This window comes from Scophthalmus maximus, chromosome 5 (genome assembly GCF_022379125.1).
Source record: "Scophthalmus maximus strain ysfricsl-2021 chromosome 5, ASM2237912v1, whole genome shotgun sequence".
Lineage (NCBI taxonomy): Eukaryota > Metazoa > Chordata > Actinopteri > Pleuronectiformes > Scophthalmidae > Scophthalmus > Scophthalmus maximus.
This window is the reverse complement of record NC_061519.1, coordinates 23,000,850-23,021,857: the sequence shown is the minus strand read 5'-3', so window position 1 is coordinate 23,021,857 and position 21,008 is coordinate 23,000,850. Positions and strand designations below refer to the sequence as shown.

At 46.1% G+C, this 21,008-nt stretch overlaps 2 protein-coding genes across 12 annotated transcripts in view; both read right to left on the bottom strand.

Moving 5' to 3' along the window:
* The window catches only part of epb41l3b (erythrocyte membrane protein band 4.1-like 3b), a 45,165-nt gene extending 36,761 nt beyond the window's left edge, over window positions 1-8,404 (bottom strand). For 3 of the 11 annotated variants that reach the window (XM_047331879.1, XM_047331877.1, XM_047331878.1), the window contains exon 1: window positions 8,185-8,399. The gene's annotated coding sequence lies outside the window, so the exon portion shown is untranslated. Of the gene's footprint in view, window positions 1-7,810; window positions 7,960-8,184 lie in introns of those variants that run through there. The other 8 variants (XM_047331875.1, XM_047331876.1, XM_047331870.1 and 5 more) reach the window with 7 other exon arrangements.
* Window positions 8,405-9,908: 1,504 nt separating this feature from the next.
* Window positions 9,909-17,864, bottom strand: LOC118311601 (transmembrane protein 200C). Its single transcript, XM_035635624.2, has 3 exons — window positions 17,377-17,864; window positions 15,296-15,469; window positions 9,909-12,136 (listed from the first exon to the last, which is right to left on the bottom strand). Exon 3 carries the CDS (start codon window positions 12,101-12,103, stop codon window positions 10,538-10,540), a length of 1,566 nt encoding a protein of 521 aa, XP_035491517.2. The 5' UTR covers window positions 12,104-12,136; window positions 15,296-15,469; window positions 17,377-17,864; the 3' UTR covers window positions 9,909-10,537.
* Window positions 17,865-21,008: the final 3,144 nt, after the last annotated feature.

Genomic DNA, 21,008 nt, shown 5'->3' with positions numbered 1-21,008 from the left:
TGTTCCCTCGAGGGATTTGTGGGTTTTTGCCTCCCGCCTCCCAGTGGGAAATTGACCCAACTCGGTCACCCGTTTGACTTTTATTTCATGTAATTGCTTTCATGCAGGAGTAGTATACCACATGCCAACACTGTACTGTATACTGCAACACAGTTACGCACGTTACGTCTTCGGAGAATTCTTCTGCCGCGGTTCTTTCACGGAATCCCTAAATAGTGACAGACACATGGGAGGCATCTTTGCAGAGTAGAGAGAGTAAATGTAATAACACACATACATTCATACACCCACACACCGAACACACCACAGTGCAGCTCTTGTGTTCAGCAGCCAGACAGCTGGCTCCTCATTCAGCCTCGAGCTAATTGTAACACAACTCATAAAAACAAGCTCAATGACAACAACAATGAACATTATACACTGAAGACATATAATTCCCATCACTATGTGAAAGTTTAAATTCCTAGACCTTAGAAGCAGCCAGCAATAAGCAGAGAGAGAGAGAGAGAGAGAGAGAGAGACAGAGAGAGAGACAAAGAGCTACAACGGCAGGACAACAGATGTAATCATATATTCCTGTAACCTTCAATGCTGGGAGGAGACACATTAGCTGAGGGAGGCTGTCAATAGGATACTGATCTCAGACACTGTAATAACTTAGCGAGCGTCATCCTGAGCCTTAATGTGATACCGTCATCAACAATAAAAAAGTCCAAGGTTGTGTTTTTTACGTTTGTGAATTCCACAATTGGTAACGTCAATGATTCAGCATTTTAAAACGTTTCACATGCTGTAATTCTTTCGTTTCCCCAGAGTGAGGCTCTTTCACTTCCTCCCTCTGTCGTTTTAAAAAGCAGGAGCACTGTTGTAATGATAAACCACGTACATCGCCACAACGAGGCTCCGTGAGCAGACAATCTATACGAAAAAGCAGTAACAACTGACTTGGATCTGGGAACAGTTATCTACATTTAGAGCAGATGGCGTCTGGCGGAGTGCTGTCATGATGACCCTACGGATCGCCCCAGACATTGCTCATCGGGCCCCGTCTGGACTGTGGGTGGTGACTGTGCGCCTGTAGTGCAGCGAACAATCTTCCTCAAACTTGAAAATGAAGTGTTGCATACTAACTTGTCTCCAAAGGAAATATCAACTCGTACATGCTTGCATTGTTAAAAATTACAACGCAGCTAAGATGTATATACTTATGCAATTTTCTGACTCCTGCAGACAATGTGCATATACAATCAATATAGTGCAGATTAAAAAAGGAAAGGAAAGAAAAGACCCAGATGAATTAGATATTTTCCTTTAAAGCTGCATTAAGTCATTTTGACCACCAGGGAGCAACAAAAAAAATCCATAAAGCAAATAGGCAATTTTCACTGCAGATATGTTTTATATTGTTTTGGCGTTTTCACATTTTTATGAATATTGAGTTTGCAGAACAACACGGGTATCTGCTGGGAGTCCTTTTTGTCTACATGTTGAATTCACGTCTGATATTCACCAGTGTTTTTGGGCCACATTTCTCTCTTTCTTCAACTCAAGTCCATTTGCTCTAGTGAACGTTTTGGCTCGTGTTACCGCCTGGTCCGATATGCTGGAGTCTACAGTTTTGTATGTTGAATGTTTTTGGTCTTGTCAGTCAGGAGAATTAACACAGTTGATTAAAAGCCCCAAAAACTGCTGCAAAGCGTTGACTATGGAAGCAAACAGGAGACATAAGTCTTTGACTTAGTTGACTCTCTGTGGTGCTGGCAAAGTCAGCAGAATAGGTCTGTCTAATTCAGGTACAAAGGGCACTGAATGTTGTTTTGACATGAAAAAAAACTGTTAGCTATAAATAAGTACATTGGCGATTACATCCTTCTTTAGAAACATGCTCCACCTCACAGGAAGTAACGTTAAGCTCTGCGCTCGTCTGTCGAATGATCTATGCAAAGTTTAGATGAAATGGAAAAAGCAGATGTCTGATGCCTTGGGGAAATATTTGCACAGGTGAAATGTCAGGCCCCAAACTCCTTACAGAGATCTTTGACCGTCCCGAGTTTCTGCTGTCTTTGAGTTTTTTTACTCTCTGTACGTTTAGCGAGCTGCAGGTGAACGAGAGTTCAGACCTATGACTCCTCGGATCCTCAGGAACAGCCCCTTGGTCGGCAGGATGATAAAACCCCACACGAGACCGGCAACATGTGATCTCTGGACTCATGCTTATGTGGCTGCTTAACTCTTCACTTTTTTTCTGCTGCGTACACAGACACTCACTTCCTGGGCAGCTCATCTACTCCCGAGCCTAACCTTGACCTCCATTAACCTTGAATCCGCAGCCTTTACTCCCACTTTTTACCAAGTGTTAGCACAACTGCAGAACAACTCCATTTTTCACTTTCGGGTTTTCACACAGAATCAGGGAATTTACAAGACCGTTGTTCCACTGAATAACGCTGAATAACCTAGGCTGCGGTGTGTTGTGCGGCTATCAAGTCGCATCTAATTAACACATTTTAAGACCTGAGGTTTCAATCTGTAACCGTTTGTCTTTATGGTTATTTCTGTGTGGTTATTGCAATGAATTAGGGACCATTCTCTGCTTTGTAATTCACCTCTAACTAACCAAAGCCATTTCTCCCTGCTGTCCAAACCGCCGTGTCTACTCAGCTGTGAACGCCTTCACTCCCAAAGGGGCTGCCGGGGTCAGCGAGCATACTACACACGGAATTAGTGTCTGATTCTGACACCCCCAAACTGGACCGACGCTCCCAAATCAACACCCTAACATGAGCACACACCCTATTCACACTTCATCATCATCCTGTTAGAAAAAACGTCCTTTCTTTTCCACTCTGGCTCACTTGTCGTGTAAAAGCCAAGGGTACAAAGATTAACGTGTGACGAGATTTTAGCTTATTCGCATTGGAGCACATCTTATCTTGAGGAATCATAAATGCAGGCCTGTATTGCTAACCTTTGGAATGATGATCGTGTCCTTCGAGTGACTGCAGACAAGGATCCACGCGGTCGAAAAGAAAAACGGCAGCGGCATTTCGAATCACTCTTCTTCCCCTTTAGAGCTTTTCGATGGATATCGACATTTCAGCTTAGAGGAGTGCAATTACGAAGTAGCCAAGAAGAAGCTCATGACATTGCTTGATTGATTTCGACAGCATAGTCCCAAGATATTGGATCATGTCTCTTTTCTTTTTCACATCAAAAGGACACAATACTTTCAATTGGCTTCTGTTTTCATCAATATTATTCATTGGATCTTGTGAACCTAAAATAAGACAAACTGATAATTTCAGTATGTAAGAATATTACCGTAAAAGTAGACTACAACGTCCTTCATATAGTCCTTAAATCTGCTGTTTGCTGTACATCTTCAGTGTTATCTAGTTAGTAATAATCAGGGACACAGGGGAGTTTGGGTGGAACTTAAGAGTTTTTGGCAGCAAACCCATGTTCCTGCACAATAGCACATTTGAAGAGGACTTCAAACGGAGCCCTCACTGTTTGGAGACCAACTCCGACTCCTCTATAAATACCCTGCGACTTTCAGGGTGTCATCCCAGGAGCTGTGGCTCTATAAAGGCAAAGACAGCCCCCCGCACCGCTCCCGAGTGATCAGGCATCACCGGGGAGATAACACGACTCCCAACAAGCTTATCTCCTTCCACTCAACAAGATTGAGTCATACGTGTTATCTCCTCCAGGCCCCCGGAGACTTTGGCGATCAGCAACACTGGCAACTCACGTGTGGAGGTCAGCTCACTTCGACTGACTGTGAACTTCTGTACAGCAGAGGGGGGGGGAAAAACTGAAGCCTTATTTCTCTTCAATGTTATGTTCTTAATGTTACAGTAAAAAATTAAGTGTGATTGTATTACACATTCAAGTTAAAGAATTCTCATCATTTTCATTTCAATCTTCTCACCGTTTTAATATCATATAATTTTTGTTTGACTGAAATGATTTATCGGTTGCCAAAATAGATAATCATTATTTTTCTGTTCATCAATTCATCTTAGATGATATCCTAATGCAAGTAGGTTGAGCCATTAGCATGCAAACGTGGTGTCTCAGAGAGAAATAAGGATGTTTGGCTGTACATTTTTTGGGGTCATGTCACTTTGAATTGATTAAAAGAAAAAAAGATCTATTATTGTACAATTGACTTTAGTGGTGATACCCATAAAGCCACTGATAAACCTTTTGATCAAGAGTAAATTAATCAGAGACTTTTTTGATAATCAATATATATTTCCTTCAATTCTTAAGACAAAAAAGGCCGAACCTCAATGATTTAGTTCCGACATTTCAGATAATATTCCTAATATTTTTTGCGTTTGGGCGCTAGGTGAAACAGCATATCTGAATATGTTCATTTGGGTTTGGGGAAAAAAAGATGGTTATGTTACACTTTTATTCTGACATTTCATTTGCGACCGATTCGAAGAGACATTGAGAAAAACCTAAATAATTATTTGCTGCTGCTGTAATTGATTTGAAATATTCTCTTATATACAACAGTATGCAACATTATATATGCTGCATACTAACAAACAGATACATGAGATTCATACATAAAAATAATGAGGAAAAAAAAGGGCAGACATTACTGTAGCTAAGGAGATCAAAAAAGCACTTTAATCTGGGGGTTCAATAAATGCTCCAGCGTCTGTGTGCACTGAGGGAAGGTTGTGGGTGTGTAATGTAATATCTCAGCACTCGGCTCAGCCCTTTTATTTTCAAAGAATGTCTGCAGATATTGCTTTACTCTTAACGTCTGCACGTCCCCTCACTAAATCACGACAATGGCACAGATCTGCAGACTATTTCTTGTAACCTTTAATCCCTCACTTCTGTCCCACTCACACCCACTGGGCCCTTCCACATCCCTCATGTTTGCCACACACAGCATCGAAAAGAGCAGCGGGTAAAGTAATGTGTTCTCCCGCAGCACAATGCCAGCGCTATTGATCACAGCAGCATTATTGATTTGAATTCCTAAGATGAACAGGCAGAGATAGGCTCTATCTCTGGTAATATTCCATCAAAACAACAGTGGGAAATCACAGAGGAATGAGAAGCCACGCGAATGAGTCTTTCCTTTGGCCACAGAAATTAGATTTAATCTCGTTAGGTCGTCCAGTATGGGTTGAGGAATGTATGGGGCAAGGCCAGTCTCTTGGAGGAGATCATTTTCTCTTTCTGAGCAAAGGTCAAAGAGTTCACAATGTGATATCTACTGTGGGTCGCCGACAGTGGCCTTACAGTGATTCCAACCAAAACCACTTCTTCAGAATCTACACCTGATGAGACAAACAAATGTTTTGGGACGTATGCTACATTCCACTTAAAGGCAGGATTTGGAAATTCCCCGCCGCCAGCCCATAATTACAACCTTCATGTGTTCCAGTGGCTCGGCATTGGAAAAAACAGGCAAGAAACATGGTCACCCACAAAATTTAAATACACTTTCCCATGTTGTGGTTGGTCATCATGTAATTTGTGTCTACGAGCTATAGTCTGCATAAGTGCAACTTTCCCCATTGAATTTGCAATCGTGGGATTATGACATTTGAAGAAAGTAGAGTTGCCATTGCATGTGCTAAGAGACACCATCTTGGAAACCTCTTATTTGGAAATAATGCCTGGGTTTCCTGAATGGAATTCCACGTTGATTTTTCTTTTTCTTTTCCCTCAGTCAGCTTCTGAAGTGACAGAACACGAAAAGAGATTTTTATTTTCTGCAAATTTACACCTGACTGTGTTTGGTTTGTAAATTCCCTCTTTTGGTTCAGTCTCACTGCTGAAGACAGATCTTCTTTGTTACAGAAAATGTCTCTAAAAAACATTGTACACAGCATGCTCAGGCACAATCAACACAGTTAGGAAGCATTTAGCAACCTAAACATTTTCCTCAGTAGTTGGTGGTGACCAAAAATGGAGCTAAAAGTGGGGAATATTGGACTTAACTTTCCCACATGGCTCCAAATGAATGACAACGTTGCTCCACAACTGCTGGATGTGTAAATAAACAACTTGTTGTGAAAAGCTTTGTCATATCTATCTTCAAAAAGTGAAGATATGTCAATGTTTGTGTTCACATTTTTTTTTTGCCGTTGCCTGCAAATACTTTAGAAAAATCAATTATTCAAGGTTCAAGATTTCATTTCCTGGAGAAAGCAAATGTTTGTTTTTAGAAACGCAGCATGTGAGTTTTGGTTTGCGGCTCTGTCAGAGTTCAACCGTACCTCTGTACATTTTCAAGGAGTGATCAAACAAGTGTTTCAGGGAATCCACTGGAAACTGTAAATCATATAGGTAGGTTATGGGATGACATAAAGATACCTCCCCTGCATACATGGTGTGACATGCTTCAAGCACATTTTACATATGAGGGTTTCTTCACTACAAGTTACTCAGTCATGCTGAAGACACCCCCCCCGCCAGGACTGCTTCGGATCGTCCATTAATGAACTATGTACAGATAAAAACGTGCAGGATGGCACACGCCACTGACAGCCAATGAACATGACGAGTCCCACGGACTTTGCCCGACCTTATCTCTCTGGTCCTGACCATTCACCTTCATCATTCAACCTCATAAACCTGTAAAAAAAAACTACTGAACTGCCATGTGGCAAATACAAAAAGCTATGATCCATCTTCAAAAATATACATGTAAATCTCTAAATATCAAATAAGACTTAATCACAGACAAGTGGTCCTTTAGGACATTAGATAATTACAAAACTGTACTTTGCAGTTGAGTGTTTAAGAGTCCATGAAAGACCACTTCATTGCTAAGTATTAAAACAAAGAGCTCTCCTGCTTTGATTCATTCACATTTCTATTTTTGCGGGCGGCCGTCTAAGCGGAAACACATGCTGCGAGCACTTCCCATTTCCGAACTGCCCGCAGCAGACTTTTGCTCAGGTGTGTGTGTGTGTGTGTGTGTGTGTGCGCGTCAAGGAAAACCAGTGCTCAGTGCTTGCTCAGCAGTCATGGAAAGAATTGAGTTAAGAAACAGCCACAGAAAAATGCTGATCTAGAGAGAGAATAGGCATGTCATCACCACGACAACACGGTCAGCACATTCAAAGGCCCTGAAACCAAAGTGTTACAGAGAAACAATGAGGATTGAATATATATTATTTGTTATAATATATATTTTATATGTATATTTGTGCATTACTCTGTAGGGCAATGCAAGAGTTGTGATCACCTCTATCAACTCTTAGTGCCACTTTGACCTTTTGTTTGACCCCCGGAGTCCCTAATGTGAGAGGCTACGACTATTATAGTGTCAGACAATTCGTTCCTTCACCTGTCTGTCTGTCTGTGTCTGTCTGTCTGTGTCTGTCTGTCTGTGTGTTTGTGTCTGTCTGTCTGTCTGTCTGTCTGTCTGTCTGTGTGTGTGTGTGTGTGTGTGTGTGTCTGTCTGTCTGTGTCTGTCTGTCTGTGTCTGTCTGTGTGTCTGTGTGTCTGTTGGTCTGTCTGTCTGTCTGTCTGTCTGTGTGTGTGTGTGTGTGTGTGTGTGTGTGTCTGTCTGTCTGTGTCTGTCTGTCTGTCTGTCTGTCTGTCTGTCTGTGTGTGTGTGTGTCTGTCTGTGTGTGTCTGTCTGTCTGTGTGTCTGTCTGTCTGTGTGTCTGTGTGTCTGTCTGTGTGTCTGTGTGTCTGTCTGTCTGTGTGTCTGTCTGTCTGTGTGTCTGTGTGTCTGTCTGTCGGTGTGTCTGTCTGTCGGTGTGTACTTTCGCGTGTCAAACTAACTTCCCCTCATGTGTGAATGGACGCTGGTACTCACCAGTGCACATGTCCAGTCACCAGGGAGCAGCAGGGTCGCAGTGAGTTGGGAAGCCCGGCGGTTGCAACAGAAAGACAAACGATAAATTAAACTTCTTTAAAAAAAAAGAAGAAAAAAAACTGAGGGTGGAAACATTATGTGTCACACTCTGGAAATGTCCCCGCCAGATGTTATATATACACACACACACACTCACACTCACACACACACACACTCACACTCACACACACACACACACACTCACACTCACACACACACACACACACACACACACACACACACACATATATTTGTTCCCCAAACTCTGCGAAACACACTTAATTCACTGTCGCCGAGACAACGACTCGCATGAAACGCAACACCGGACACTTCACCTGAGTTCTTGCGATGCGGGGACACGGAAACTTCCTGGAGCACCAGCTGAGACCACTGCGTGTCGCACACACAGACACACACACACACCGGGGCACCGGGAATCCCGACGCGGGGCTCGTCTGAGTTGGAAAAGGACCGGACACCTGTGAGCGCTCGCTTTGGCAAACCTTCGCGGCGGCGGCGGCGGCGGAGCGAGTTGACCCCGCCCCTCCCGCCTCCGAAACGGCGCATAAAAGAACGAACCGTGCACGCCCCACGCTTAACAAGCCAACCGGCACTCTCCCAGCGCCACCTGGCGGCAGCTTGCGGGAAGAGCAGTAGGCGGGCTTAAAACTTTTGTTTTTCTCAAATAAATAAATACATCTGTGTGTCACATGACCACTAGATGGCCACGTTACATTCCTTTCTGCAAACCGAGGACAATCCTGAACTTGTAGGTGGTGTTGATGTGCCGTATGCTTCGTGTTTATTACAGAAATATTTAGACGTGCTGTAAATATTTCAGTATGACGTTTTACTGAAGTAAAACTATGTAGGTACTCTCGTTGAAGTAGACTTCAAAGTATCAGAAATCTTCCTCATTTTGCAGAACAATGATCCCTGAGTTATATTGTTATTATAGCACTGGGATATTTCTTTTTCTATCGACGTACAAACAGCATTTTAATGGTGCAGAATTGTCGAGGTGCCGCTAATTTCAGCTATTAACAAGGCTGCTGTATAGAGTGAGCTAAAATGAGTGCAGTCTTAATGCAGCAAGCACTGTAATAAATCCCACCTTTGTGAAGGTTATCATGTTCAGTTTTTTGATTAATTTTCCTCCGGGCGGGCGGCATTGATTCAATTTTATGATCATTTTGGAGGCTGGGGGGTTGTGGTGCGTGTTGAATTGCATTGTTATACTGACAGGTGTTTGTGGTGATTTGTTAACCCAATTTATGTCAGCGGGAGTACTAGAGTACATAACTAGATGTCAAACAAACACTGAAGTAAAAGACAGAAATAGATTTAAAAAATGACAATAATATAGCCTGGAAATATGCATTAAAGGATGAAACTACATTCCTCCACCGATAAGCTGTAACCACTTCAGCTTTTCGTAGCCACAGTTGAACTCTCACAAGGATACTTGATCAGATGAGTTGCTCTTTAAGGTAAAAAAAAAAAATCTATGTGGCATAAATGAGTCTAATATATTCAGATGCTTCCCCAGAGGTTATAGGGCTCACTGAAGAGGTTATTGAGGAGTATGAACATGATATGCAGAGCATGCTACAGCCTTTAAAGACATATGGGAACATTTGGATCAACGTGTTTTTTTACAGCGTTTCACCCTCTAGCATCATTAAAACTTGAGTCTCCCTTTAATTTGTCACCCATCTGAATGAGCAGATAACGGCCTCTGCTAATTTCTCATAGCATCTCACAGTATAAAGCCAGTTATTAAAAAGACCGCTGCAAAAGGTGTCTTATAAATTACTGGCCTCAGCTCAGTTAGCACAGCTAATGTAACGTCGATTCCACTGCAGATAGAGCTGCTGAAGTGCAGGGAAAACAAAAATCTATATCTGTTGGTTTGCCCCGAGCTTGATCGCGCTCGGTCCGACTTGTTCTACATTTTCACTCTTTACATTTTTCCTTAAATGAACCCAGGCAAAACCATTCGGAAGGAAACAGAGCAATTTGCAAATCGCAGACAAGGACACCCTTCATCGAGCCGACGGGAGGTGTTACAGTCAAGTTTATTCAACCATGGATGTCTCATATAAACATGTGTGCACATAATAGGGAAGACCTTGTCCTCAAGGCCCTGATCCTAAACCAAACGTCTACCTGAGATTCAATTCAGTCCACTTATTCACGTGATATTCACACAACAATGTAGAGAAATAAATTTCTAGACTAGTTCCTTTTTTCTTGCGGCAGGTGTTGATGCTACAGTACAACATGTCGGACGGCAGGTCTCCGCGACAGTTTTGGCAAATTCTACAAGCTACAATGTTTCGCCCTACTGTTATAAAAAAAAAGAAAGGTCAAAACTCATCAGATTAGATTTTTCTTCTTTTCTAAATCTTTACTAAATCTCCTTACAAGTCTTTAGTATTGCTCTTGCTACATTGAAAAAAATAGAAAATTTACATCTGAATATTGAGTAGTGGATGTGGTACTTGTAAAGAACCTTGCTCTTCAGTGTCCATGGCTATGTTTCAATAGTCCTTAGCTGCTTTCTCTCCAAATGTCCTTTCCTCTGACATGGCCGGCTCCATGTCAGCAACCCGAGAGGAGCAAAGAACAAGACATCAAAGAGTTTCAAGAGGCTCATCAGCAAAAAGAAGAAAAAGAAGGAAACGTCTAGTATTCTGCAGAGGTGCCGGGTGTCACCAGGTCGTCCTCTCCCTGAGCTTCTTCCTCCGCTGCTGCTGCAGCAGCTACTGAGTCCGCTGCTACTTCCTGTTCAGTGTCCACTAAAGAAGTGTCAGTGTCGGGGGCTTCGAAGGACTCGCCCCCCAGAGCGGTCAGTTTGATGTAGCCCTTACTGTTGGAGCGCTCCAGGCGGGGGCAGCTGAAGCGCCTGCCTCTGTCGCCTTGACTACCCACAGACACAGACAGGCTGCAGCGCCGCGCAGACCGGGGCTGATCCGTGAGGGAGTTGAGCGACAGCCGCGAACCCATCGCCCTGGCAACAGGTGATGGAGGAAACAGCTGGGTCCACTGTGGTTGAGGCTGAGCCTGCGGCGTCCCCTGCTGGTCAGCTGTGTCTGTGTCCTCATGGCTATGATGGGGTGGGGGTTGATGTGTCGTCGAGGCGTCCCGCACCGTGGCGTCCCTCTCCCCAGTCCGGCTGCTGCCGGCCTGTGCCTCCTCGCTCACGTTCTCAGCAGCGGCCTCGATAACGACCCCCTCGCCAGAGTGTCCCTCTGCCCCCGCCCTCTCAGACTCCTCCACCTCACAGTTATTCAGTTTGATCACAGGGAGGGTGAAAGCGTTCACAGAGGAGGTGACGATGGAGGTGGTCTCCCACTGCCGGGTCTCTGGCGCCTGCTTGCTGCTATTGCTGTAGTCTTTGTAGATGCTGTAGACAGTGTCTGTGAAGGTCTGGACATCTCTGGACCAGCTCCGAGGCCTGCTGGCCAAAGACTGCCGTCGAAACACCTCGTCACCGCCAAACTCGCTCGGGAAACTGATCCCGGTGGAGGGCCAGGAGCTGCGGGTGAGCAGCCCACTGGCAGGCAAGGAGCCCGACGGGGCCTCGGCACTCCTCGACTGAGTGTAGTTCACCAAACCGTTGAGGGGCGTGTACTCCTTCGAGCGTATGCTGTGCAGATCTATCACCGTGGAGTAGATATCCCTCAGGTTGATGACTTTGGTTTTCTTGTCTCGGTTTTCGTGGAGGACGGCATTGGCGCAGATGAAGAGGAAAATGCCGATTCCCATCACCAGCGGGCCAAAGACTTTCAGATTGTCTGAGTACAGGTAATTATCCAGGAAGTCACACAGGAAGCCACAGTTGGGGGAGGGGTTGGGGGCGCTGTTGTTGGCATGGCTCTGGTTGTTTGGGTTTGTCTGGCCGGTGGGAGACTTCTCACGGGTCGAGTTTGAGGGAACAGGTGGACTCTTGGAGTAGCCCATCCTGTTGGTGTGGTACACTCCTGTCCGGCGGCGCTCCTGGTACTCGTGCTGGTTCTTGCTGGGCCAGTAGCCCAGCACGGCCATGGAAATCCCCACCATGAGAACCATAACTCCAACGGCTGCCACGAAACCGGCCGGGGAGCACAGGTTGAGCTTCCCCTTCACCACCACCACGTCGTTCTTCTTCTTCTTTTTGGATTTCCGCTTCCGCTTGTTCTCCGCTCGGTTCTTGGAGCGGAGGGAATCCTGGCGCCTGTTCATGCGCAGCAGGCCGCCCGTGGCTATCATGGCGGCGATGGGACAGCAGGCTTGTCACTCAACCTGGCGGGACACGAGATAAGAGAAGGCATCGAGCGTTAACGATATACATGGCAACGCAGACAGTGTAGGCATATAGAAACAGCCCCAGAGCAAATGTTGATTTCACGAACAGATTACACAAGTAATCCAGATTTATTATACATACAAGGCTGGATTACCCGCCAGGCAAAGCCGGCAACTAACCCCCTCGGGACCACAAAGCCCCCTGGTTCTCTCTGTGACAAGCACTTTGCTCTATTATGATTAATTTGCTTTGTGATATGCGCCACTGAAGCACATTATTATTAATGTTAAGGGGTTTAAAGTGTGAACATCTAGTTTTTTACACCTTTAAAGGCCCAAAAATAAACTATTACTATTAGCTTCATGAGTGATGGAGTCCAACATAAAAGTACACGTTTAACCAGAATTGGACGAGTTTGGGATTTCTGTATTTCATATGTATAAAGTGGTCAGCAATAAGTTGGAATAAATATTATCTCATTTAATATCAGCGATAAGCGAAATTTTGAAACAGAATTTGGATTAAAGTCGATCGGGCCTTTGGTCATTGTCAGTCAAATCCACACAAATGACACCCTTTATAAAATGTTAAGTAAAAATAACTAAAGATGTTTTTTTCTTTACTATCCTGTGGCTTTTTTTTAAAGCCATTAATGTTCAATGTTACAGAGAAATGCATAACATTTGAAGCTACAATTTGCCAGTTTAAGAATATTGATTGGCCTTTGATGCAAAATCGGTTTGAAGAAGAGGGGAGGGGGGGACTTAAAAGGTGCCTATGGCTCATTTCTGCCCCCCAGGACCCACGAGTGGGTTAATCCTGCCCTGCAACCGAGATAAGCCCACAGGTTGTGCAAACACCCAGCTGAAGGCAGATGCAATATTAGTCATCAGATGGACAATAAACCGACACACAACATCCATCTTCCGCAGCAGAATCTATACGATGATGTAAGCGAAACGGAGACGGATACCCAAGTTGACAGCAGAGAACAAGGACTGCTATTTATCTATATTCGGCTTGTGCCGGTGCTATATCAGCCTATGAAAATGTAATGTGTCCAGACAGGAGGCCAGTGGGCATGTATCTCTCCACCTCACTCTTTGCTTCCTTGACTCTCCCCCCCCCCCTTGCCTCCTCCTTTTCTCCCACCGATTCTCCAACGCTCTCCCCTCCCGCTTTCCACCCAAATCCACTCCACCATCAACCCTTCGGGATGAAAGCATCCTGCACATGATGCAGCACGCCTGCACGAAGGCAAATATGAACTATTAGCCACTTGTTTACACACAAACACAATCTCCTCTGCCGCGGTTTTCTGATTATACAGCACGCACCAGTCACCTGCTCGCACGCTATAGGAGAAGCTGTGGTCCAAAGGGCAATGAAGCCACCGACACTTGTCCTGATTGCAGACACGGCACTCATGAGTTTCCGCCACGTGGTGAATAATAATCAAAAGATGAGGCTGATTAATTAAGACAGGCTCCAGCTTGATTGTGCTGGCATATATATATATATATATATATATATATATATATATATATATATATATATGGGTTATTCAATTTGACTAATCACGCCTAAGTGTGTGTGACTTAGGGCTCAGGTTCATGAATAAATTATTCCACAAACTCCTGTCAGGGCAGCAATTAATAAGACAGTTTCAGAGGTTGCTCTCAGTCAAAAATAATGATGGTCTTGGGGGGGGGGGGGGGCGACGACTTTGAAAACCCTTCATGGTCCAAGTGAGCAGTTCCCACGGAAAGCAGAACACGGAGCTGTGCACCGAGAGCTTCAGCAAACAGCACACCGGTGCTCAGCTGCGGTTATAATAGCGACGATCTATCTGTGTGTGTGTGTGTGTGTGTGTGTGTGTGTGTGTGTGTGTATGTGAGTGTGTGTGTGTGTGTGTGTGTGTGTGCGCGCGTGTGCGCGCGTATATCACATCCAATAACCACTCAACTGCCTCCCGGGTGAGCGCGCGTCAACCTGCGCTAAAAACTGATAACGCGTGGGCGGAACCTCTCTCCGTCTCTCTCCACGTTTTGGGAAGAGAAGGGCGGGCGGCGGCGGCGTGGATCGTGGAGTGGGTGCGGACGACGAGTCGGCCCGTGTCTCTGTCTGCGGTGCTGAACAGGAAGCTGCCGAAAAAAAAAGAGCAGGCACGTCTGGCGGGAGGGGAGCGTTTTGGGGTTTTTTTAGCGCTCGGTCCATCCAAGCTGCGGGGGGCGCGTCATTTTTCGCGCAATGTTGCGTGAGTAATCGACTGTTGACACTACAGCGCATCTGTTTCACTTCTGCAGGGAGGGGGGGGAGAAAAGGAGAAAGGGGGAGGAGGGGGGGCGTGAAGCAGAACACGAGCTGCCCGTGGAGCTGCTAGAGGTGTCCTGACAAATGTCCAGGAGCCGCGGCGACGCACGTCGCTCCAACACGAAGCCAAACAGCGCGCGTATATTCTGGGCTCGCGGGTGTCGCACACAGATGACAAACCTCCGCACCTCGTCCGCGGCCTGACGAAGCCCATGCTCTTCATCTGTTAACACAATACAACTCAGAGCTGTAATACTTACAGGCCCTGGCTGTGGCATGACGAAACAAGGTCCTCTCATTTGCTGATAACTTATTTTAGAAGAGAGAATCCAAAAAATCAACGTGCAGTCATCAAAAAGTTTATCTCATGGTGATGCGTTACATGTTCCCAAATTCACTATTTCTTTTTCTTTCTTTTTTTTTTACTGTCCCTGACACATATTACATATAAGACGCCCGGATGTGTTTGGTAAACACAGAGATCTCCTGTACAATTGCAGCGAAATCGCACAGATAAAAGTAAACGGACTGCGTGTGCGTAATGCTCCAAGTCCTCCCTGACATCACAACTCAAGATCACAAATAACACATAAACAAGAATAATGATCAATCTGTCACAGAACCATGAAGACTTCTCGAAGCTCGTGTTACTTCGACGCACAGCCTGGGTTTTTTTTGTTTTTTTGGAGTCTGCGATGAATCGGATGCACAAAAAGAAGCTCGGCTGGGTTCGGCTGGAAGGGGGGGGGGGGGGGGGAGCAGGAGGAGGAACTGACGCTGGTGGTATCCTACAGTTAAAAAATAAAGACACGGGGGGGGAGAAATAACAGCGCGTCTCTTACCAGAAATTGCGTCTGGACGATGGAGCGTCTCCATCCAAGGGCTGCGCGCTGCTGTCGCTCAGCTCCGCGGGTCGTGGTGCGCCACTTCGGGTGCCTCCGCTGGAAGAGCGGTTTCCAGTCGAACGCGGATTCTCGTCAGACCGGCAGGGGCGGGGCCAAGAGCATCTCCATTGGCTGGTGGTGATGATTATTGGGCAACGTGAAGAAGAAAAAAAAAAACGAGGGCTGATCAGGACATTTATCATATTGTCCATGTTATACTCCAAACACTTGCAGATTCGTTTCCCCCCCCCATATATTTTCATACCCGTGTGGACACAGAAATTATCAGTAATAGTACTGAATTATATTTGACTATAATCTGCATTTTGTTAACACAGGGAATTTTCATGCCAACGATGACAAATGGCATTTATACTATATGCCCATAACAAAACAATGCATGCAACATTTCATATAGCATACGAAGCCAATTCATCTCTTGCATCATGCCCCCCTTCCTCTCGCTACATCTCTCCCTTGGGTTACATCTCTATAATTGCTGGTATGCTGCGTCTCCGCGTTTAACAAAATGAAATATGACAGTGTCCAGATGTGTTCCAGTGATGTGGTGGACTGGAGACACAGAGGCAGCAGCTTCACGGGCAGAGGGGGCGCGTGAATAACAAAAAGCTCTTGTGCTGCGATGCTCCAGAGAGTTGACTGCGAATTTGTGACCCAGAAATGTGTTTTTGTTTACGGCATAAATTAGAAGGGGAAGGGGAGACAGAAAACTCCTGCATGCATTGCTGCAGTCGGAGTCAGGGTATGCACGGACGTGTGGAAATAATCCAGCAGGGTTTTTCTGTAAAGCTGATGTCTTTAATCCGTGGTGCAGCGGAGGTCTGGAGGTCTGGAGGTCTGGAGCAGCTTTCAGCACAGGTCTATAAGCTTGTAGCAATATAGGACGATAGAGTGACACAACAGATGTTTCTGAGCTTCTGACGGAGGCTTAGCGTGTCTCAGAACGCTGTCACTGTGAACAAATGTTCCAACAAACATGCTTTTCCAAGATATACAAGAGAGAAAGAGACAGCAGATATTCTAACGGAATCATTGACTGAAGTATAATGCATGATGATAATGTTGGGGAGTTGGTGTCATTCTCGCAAGGGCACAGATAGAAGTGCTCTTATACCGTTATCTCACCCGGATAAGAAACTCAAGAAACTCTCGTTTTCACGTCACACACATCGTCATCGGCACATCGTTCCCCCCATTACTATCTCCCATATCCAAGACTTCCTCCCCAACAACTCTCGATTCCAATCAGCAATCAGTCTGAGTAGCCACCCACACACTCAGATTGATTGAACAACTTTCCCTCTGCCACATGTCCTACTTCCTGCTGCATTTTAAAACCAAGTCGGGTTTTCACGAAGGTCTGGGACTCGCACTGTGAGCTCGCTCCAATGGATCTTTGTTGACAGTGGCTAATGTGCACCGGTGCCAAAGGCTTGCCAGGGCCCTGTTCCGCTTGAGTCATTAAGGAGGAGAAATTCATTCATCTTTACACGACGTAGGGCTATATTCCGGTTATTGGCTAACAGTTATGGGGGACGTATGATTTCCATGACCTACAGCTGAAAGACTACTTTATTTCGGACTTTCTATCCATCCCTATTAAATTGACCTCATACGCTTAACAAAAGGGGCTGCACGGTGGTGTGGTGGTTAGCACTTTCGCCTCACAGCAAGAAGGTTCTGGGCTCAAACCAACCAGGGCCTTTCTGTGTGGAGATGGAATGTTCTCCCCGTGTATGCGTGGCTTCTCTCCGGGTTCTCCGGCTTCCTCCCACAGTCCAAACACATGCAGAATGGGGTCAGGTTCATTGGAGACTATAAATTGACCGTAGGTGTGAATGTGAGAGTGAATGGTTGTCCGTCTCTGTATGTGCCCCTGCGATAGGCTGGCGACCTGTCCTGTACCCCGCCTCTAGCCCCCCCCCACGACCCTTAAATGGATAGAGCGATAGACGATGGACGGATGGATGGATGCTTAACAATATCTCACAGAGACATCCCCGGGTGAATGAACTCACCTACGGCATGTTGATGAGCTACGGGTTCAGTGGGTTTCTTCACTGTCTCCGAGAAAGAAAGGACAAAAGAGAGACTGAGCTTTTGTTACTCTCTCCTGTAAGGTTTCATCTTCGGGAGGGGCTTTCATACTCTGCAGCAGTAATCCATCTGATTCAATTCTTTCCATATATAATACCACATTCGTCAGTTATTTAAGACAACCCTCGCCCACCCTGTCCGCTTGTGAGTAATGTACAGTATCTCCTACACGCAGTTCTATTCAAACGGTGTCGGATCTGCTCCTTTTTACCATTTTTCTGATACGGCTCGGGGGCCCAGGAGACAGTGAACCGCAGTATAGGGCTCACATGGGCTATACTGTGGAGTCGAAAATAGTTCCAGTGGATCTCCTCCTGAAATCTCCTGAAATCTCTCTTACTGTATCTGCACGGCCACAGCACAGAGGAAGACTATTCCCCTTTGTCCTCATGGCTTTGCTCGTCAGATATATTATTTCCTTCAGTAAAACCCTGGGTAACAGCAACGGGATCTATCTGACGCAGCGCCAGGAGCTGTGGGGGAGGGGGGCGGGGGGGGGGGTTCATTTCATTTCATAAGCCTGGACTTTGCGGGGCTAATTGGAAGTGTGGAAACTTGGAATATGGGCTCAGCGAGGGATCAACTCCCTCCAGGAAAACGTTGTCATCATTACTGCCTTGGTTGCTGCAGGAGTCACAGGGCTTCTATAGCTGCAGAGATAAAAAAAAAAAAACAGAAAAAGGAGAAGCTGTGCTCCCTTCCGAGGGCCGTGGAAAACCAAGACACAGTAGCTGAGAGCGTTAGAGAGGTTTGATAGGTCAACAGTTATACTTACAACAACCAGGATAGAGGTGCAACCGATGCTTAGAGTACAAGCCTGGAATCATTCCATATCTTTATGTTGGTGTGTTTTCCCTATATCCAAGTCCCGCGGAAATCGGGGGGGAATATTATTTGACAAAAAGGTTCATTCATTTTTCTAAAACAGCTGTTGTTTTCAGCAAACATTGCAAAAAAAAGGGTTGTGCATTTGTTGACGTCTATTTCCAGCAGCGGATTGATAACTCATTTGAGTGCTCGAAAAAAACATGTCACCCGATGCAACGGCCACCCAAACACGGATGTGTAAACATTAACATTAACATTAACATTAACACAGAACTCGCTTATTTCGATCAATTCATTTTTGGTTTTGGTCTTTTAATGGGATTTGTTGATGACATGAAAGATATACATTTTGGTGTAGTACAATAGGTACAATACCCATGTTGTTGGTTTTTCACTTTTATAACATGAATAACCATTAAAACTCCCCGGAATTCCCAAAAGGATCACGCTAACAAGCGGCAGCATCCTTATATGTTAATCAGTGCAGATGCCGCCGGAGAACCAAACAGGGTGAGGGAGACATAATGACTGTTAAAACACATGGTATTGTTATGTGCTGAAATACAATCACTAATAATTGAATCCAAATACATCAATCTGTCTCTTGACCTTCGCATTTAGACTGAAGCTACAACGCGTTCATTATCTCTCGCAGTCGAGACTCAGACGGTAGAAAGGAATGGAACCTCCCCCATAAATCACCCCAGCGTGTCCACCATCATCTGCACCGTTGTCCGCCGGGCGCTGTGGGGAGAAGAAGACCCACTATTTGACGAACGACCACCAGGGTCCATCTGCAGTTTCTGGCTTGCGGGGCTAATGAGATGCGTGCAGGTCACGGAGACGTACGGGGCATGCCTGGTCCATCCGTTTCCTGTGTTCGGCAGCCACGACACTGCGCTCTATGGGAGATGGATCGAGACGACAATGTTGCAGCAGGCAGTGGGACCGGCGGTTGTGTTGCCGAGGACAGAGGATCAGGACATGAGAGGGTGGGAGGGGAGAGCAGCGGGGCGAACACTTGCTCACAGCAGGTATCCGGTTCCCACCTGCGACCTTGTTTCATTTCCGCACAGTATATAAATGGCTGATGAATACGGTCAACCGAGGAGCCGAACGTGAATCGAGGCCACGCAGCATTAGCTCACGTATCATCAGCCGTGACACTAATGGGAATCCGTGGGTAAAGTATGGCGGTGAAATGAAGACAGGCCTGGGAAGGGGAACTCAGACTACAAGTGAGTTGTGCCAAAGTTTTTCCTAAAAGCACAAATTGTAAAAACGAGCTCTTTCTTGCGAGCACAACTCTCTGTGAGTATGACAGTGGCAGCGGGTAATAAACAGCTGCGAGCGGAGAGTCGTGCATGATCTCAAGAGGAGACAGTAATTACAGCCCGCAACACCGAAGAAGCTCCGTTCTCCCCCTAAACTGCAGGATCGTGCATCAGTTTTTCCGCTGTTTAGCTTCATGGCCGCATTTTGCAGTGCGGCCATGCAGTTGTGCAATGGGGGCTGATCCTCGCAGTGTGTGTGTGTGTGTGTGTGTGTGTGTGTAAGATGCAAGCTTCATGGGATCACAGTGAGGAAGCCTTCTTTGATCTCCCATCCTAGATAATATAGGTCATCTCTTCAGGGAGAAACAACAAACACCAAATGAGGTGGAAAAACACCATTCAACCCCACCTCTGTGTGGAGCAAGAAGCACGCGGCTCCTCGAACGCGGCCTGTGACTGACCACAACAAGCCGCCTCGCGGGCCTATTTATAGAGGGTCTTGATCTTTTTTGCGTTGCCAACACAACGAGCCCCATTCGCTTTTTTTTGTGCTGACGACATTTATTATTTAATTTTTTTTGAAATGTGAAATATTGCATCTGTCATTTCCCCCCCTCTCGTCGCTGCCGCCTGTTCGGCGGAGCCTGTTCAGAGTGGGTATCCATGGCAACCGTTTTATAATGCCTCACGAACGAACGAACACCTTCAGAAGAGGTTATCCTTTTTATCTGGGCGGGAGGGCTGGGACAGAGGCAAGCGGAGAATCGCGCCGGGAGGGCAAAAGTGACGGCTGACGGGATTGTACATCAGATTTTTTGACACGTTTGTAAGTCGCCTCCTCAAAAAGGTGTGACTTGCAAAAAGGCAGCAGATACAGTAAGGGTGAAATAATGCAGAGAGCTCACCCTGACAGACCAGATGGGGGGGGACTTGAGAATATGTCCGTTTTTTCATGGCAATGTCAAAATCTTGCCGCCTGCAACATTTGTGACAAGCACATAGAGAGACTGCCATCATGTGTGAGACACTCTGGCGTTCGCTGTAGAGGAGCATTGGGGCTCCGGGTCCTGGAGGACGAGTCCAGTCATGTGGAATACAGCAGGCGTGAACATGATGGGAGAGGGGGGGGGGGGCGGGCAAAGAGCCAGCTGGGCCTTCTGCAGGGGTAAGCAAGAGCCCATGCCAGGAGCTGACAGGACCAATCAGGGGAAGGGCTCGGGCCCCATCCATGCATGCTAATCAGCCCGGGGTCGAGGGCAACTGTAGGTGTTCATCGCCATGGCTACGGCAGCAGTCACACAATATTACCTGAGCAGGTGAACCAGGCGGAAGGAATGCGGAGTCTGGGCATTGGCCGCACGAGGCTCTGTGACCTTCACATATACGTCACCGTGTCGAGAGGATTCGGCAGAAGAAGGGGCCGACTGTTTTCACACTTCTCGGTTTTTGCT